At 31.4% G+C, this 2657-nt stretch overlaps 1 protein-coding gene across 2 annotated transcripts in view; it reads right to left on the bottom strand.

The window, feature by feature from the left end:
• The window catches only part of LOC106874539 (guanine nucleotide exchange factor subunit RIC1), a 245149-nt gene that overhangs the window by 154431 nt on the left and 88061 nt on the right, over window positions 1-2657 (bottom strand). For both annotated transcript variants that reach the window (XM_014922306.2, XM_014922307.2), the window contains exon 17: window positions 1582-1709. In XM_014922306.2, coding sequence (XP_014777792.1) covers window positions 1582-1709 — 128 coding nt within the window. The remainder of the gene's footprint in view (window positions 1-1581; window positions 1710-2657) is intronic.

Below are 2657 nucleotides of genomic sequence, written 5' to 3'. Positions count from 1 at the left end.
TGAAGAGCCTATATATATATTTTTTTTTCCTTTACCCTCCTTTACTAAACTCACGTACAACTGCAAGGTAAAAAATAAAAATAGACAATTAACATTGGCAAAATTTTAAAAACTCATCTCTCACTCACACACACACACACATACACATTTAGATAAATGGTTGTCTATATTTTTGAGGTAAATTCCTTTAACTTCAATCCTTTGGACTATTGACCACACCTTTTGTGTATTATTGTTGCATTATGTCTGCCTAATTTCTAATTGTCTTTAGGTACCCGATATTTACATTTCTAACCACAAAGTCATTCTTTATTATGACTATATATGGTAAGTTTTAAAAATATACTAGTGAAAATATTGACTTAGTTATGTAACTGATATTTAAAATGGAAAAAGTTAAGAGAATATGATAAACTAGTAAAAGAACATAATTCTGAAGCAATAGAAATAGATTCAAACTTGCCAAGAATTCTTATTTTATTCTATTCTTAAATGTTTGTTGGTAATGATTCTGCTATTGCCACTAATTAACCACTTTGAACCAAAAATGGGGTCTCTACATGGTTCCTCAACACATTGAAGATAACAACCAAATTTCCTTTAAATCACACCTTACTGAATTAAACAAAAAAAAGGTAAAAGACACGTTAGACATCAGTCTAAGACTACCTTAAAAAAAATAAGCTGATCATGACTGGAAAACCTGTGATCATAGGCCTGCCCAGACAGTGTTGACCTGGGGCTAAACAACAACTAAACAAGGTAGAATGTTGCAATTACTTATAGTAAACCAGAAAGAGTATCTAACATAATCATTTGACCTGCTAGAAGTAGCAACCATTGCATCTTCAAGTAACACCCTATCACCTTCAAAAGGAAGGAGATGATGTTATGGCTAGAATACTTATCATCATACTCAATCAGGGCTAATGAACCATGATTGATAGAAAACTTGCGTGGATATTAACTGAAAACTTTCTTATATTGGCAGCAAGAGTGAGGAAGAAGAATTATCAAATCAGATGAAGCCCAGTACTCAACTGGGGCTTGTTTAAGAAAACAAATTATAAGGTTTGTCATGATATAAACCAGACGTTATCTCATGATCCTTTTGACACATCTTTTTAAAGAAACATGATGGCTTTTCATAGATAGATGTGAAATAAATTGTACTTAATTCTATATACAATGTATATGGAATTCTATCCTTTTATTGATATTCTTCAAACACTAAAGCAGTAGTAAAACGCAAACCATTATTGATTAAATTTACTTTAACTTATTGATATAACTACTAGCTTTAATAGTAAAACACAATTTCCTAAAGAATTTTCATTGCCAATATCCCAAAATCCATTGTATTACACAAACACACACAGATGATAGATTTATATAGATATATTGCACCATAATTTCTGTATTTATTTATACAATTCTTCAACCTACCTTTTTCAATGTGAGTAGGTCAAAAAAACAAAGAGAGGGACCAGAATTTTGAAAAACAAAAAAAAAAAAATCCACCAAAAGAAACTAAACTCAATCTGTCCTTTTCAACTGTTTATAAGAAACTAGCATACTTACCAAGGAATATTTGTTGTTGTCAGCTTTCATATGAGATGATGCTTTCTCTGGCTGGAACATCAACAGCTTACCAGAGAGATTAACCAAAATACTTTCTGCATCTTTCAAAGGTTTCTGCAGACGTGAACCTAAGACAAACAGAGTTCGTGAAAACATTTTATGACAGACTAAAACTTCATACAGCTTCAGTGGTTATTTGATAAGCAGGAAGGGAAATAAAATACAATTACAAAGTATGGCCCTCCAATCAAACTAACAATTTATACCAAGTGACACAAAATTCTTGGGGGATATGGTCCTTTTGCTGAAAAGATGATTAAGGATACAGTGAAAAGCTTACTGTAAATACAAGTCTCTCTCTCTCTCTCTCTTTCTCTCACACACACACACAAACACAGTAGATTTGATAAACCAATGTTTCTAGCTATCCAGAAACAACTTCTTACTAAATTTAATCAGTTTTGTAATGTTACAAAATAAATATATTAATCGCAGGAAAGAAAGAAGGAAGAAAATTTTCTTATATAACTACATACATAAATGTTACACTTCTCAACTGTTACCATATTGTTAAGGGTAATACTGTTATTAAACAAGTTAAAGCTAATCACACACACACACATAGTAATATGGTACTTGACTACGTTTTCATAATTTCATTATGCATCTAAAAGTGATGCATAATTTTGTTGGTTTCAGTGTCCCAATACACACTACTATCAGGTGCTTAATGACAAGGATACAAAATAAAACAAGAGAGATACATGGTTAGATAGAGGCAAGTACATTTTGCTAAATAACATAAGATAATACAACCCTACACTCTTTCTATTGGCATATCCCTAAATCAGATAACCTTAAAGTTGTAGAAGTTATTTCAGATAAAGATCTTGACTAGAAAGCTTGCATTTAGTAAAAAACAAAAAAAAATTATGTTAAGGAAACATGATTGCTGATACTCGGAACATCCTGATTAAGAGAATGCAATTCTGTAAAACTTTTATATTCAATGTCCCTAAACATATCAGGATATTGTGGACATCAAGAGAGAGTGGTCAGAGTGAGAGAGAGAGTGG

Source organism: Octopus bimaculoides, chromosome 10, assembly GCF_001194135.2.
Source record: "Octopus bimaculoides isolate UCB-OBI-ISO-001 chromosome 10, ASM119413v2, whole genome shotgun sequence".
NCBI lineage: Eukaryota > Metazoa > Mollusca > Cephalopoda > Octopoda > Octopodidae > Octopus > Octopus bimaculoides.
Note: the sequence above shows the minus strand (reverse complement) of the source record. Positions and strands in the feature narration are given on the sequence as shown.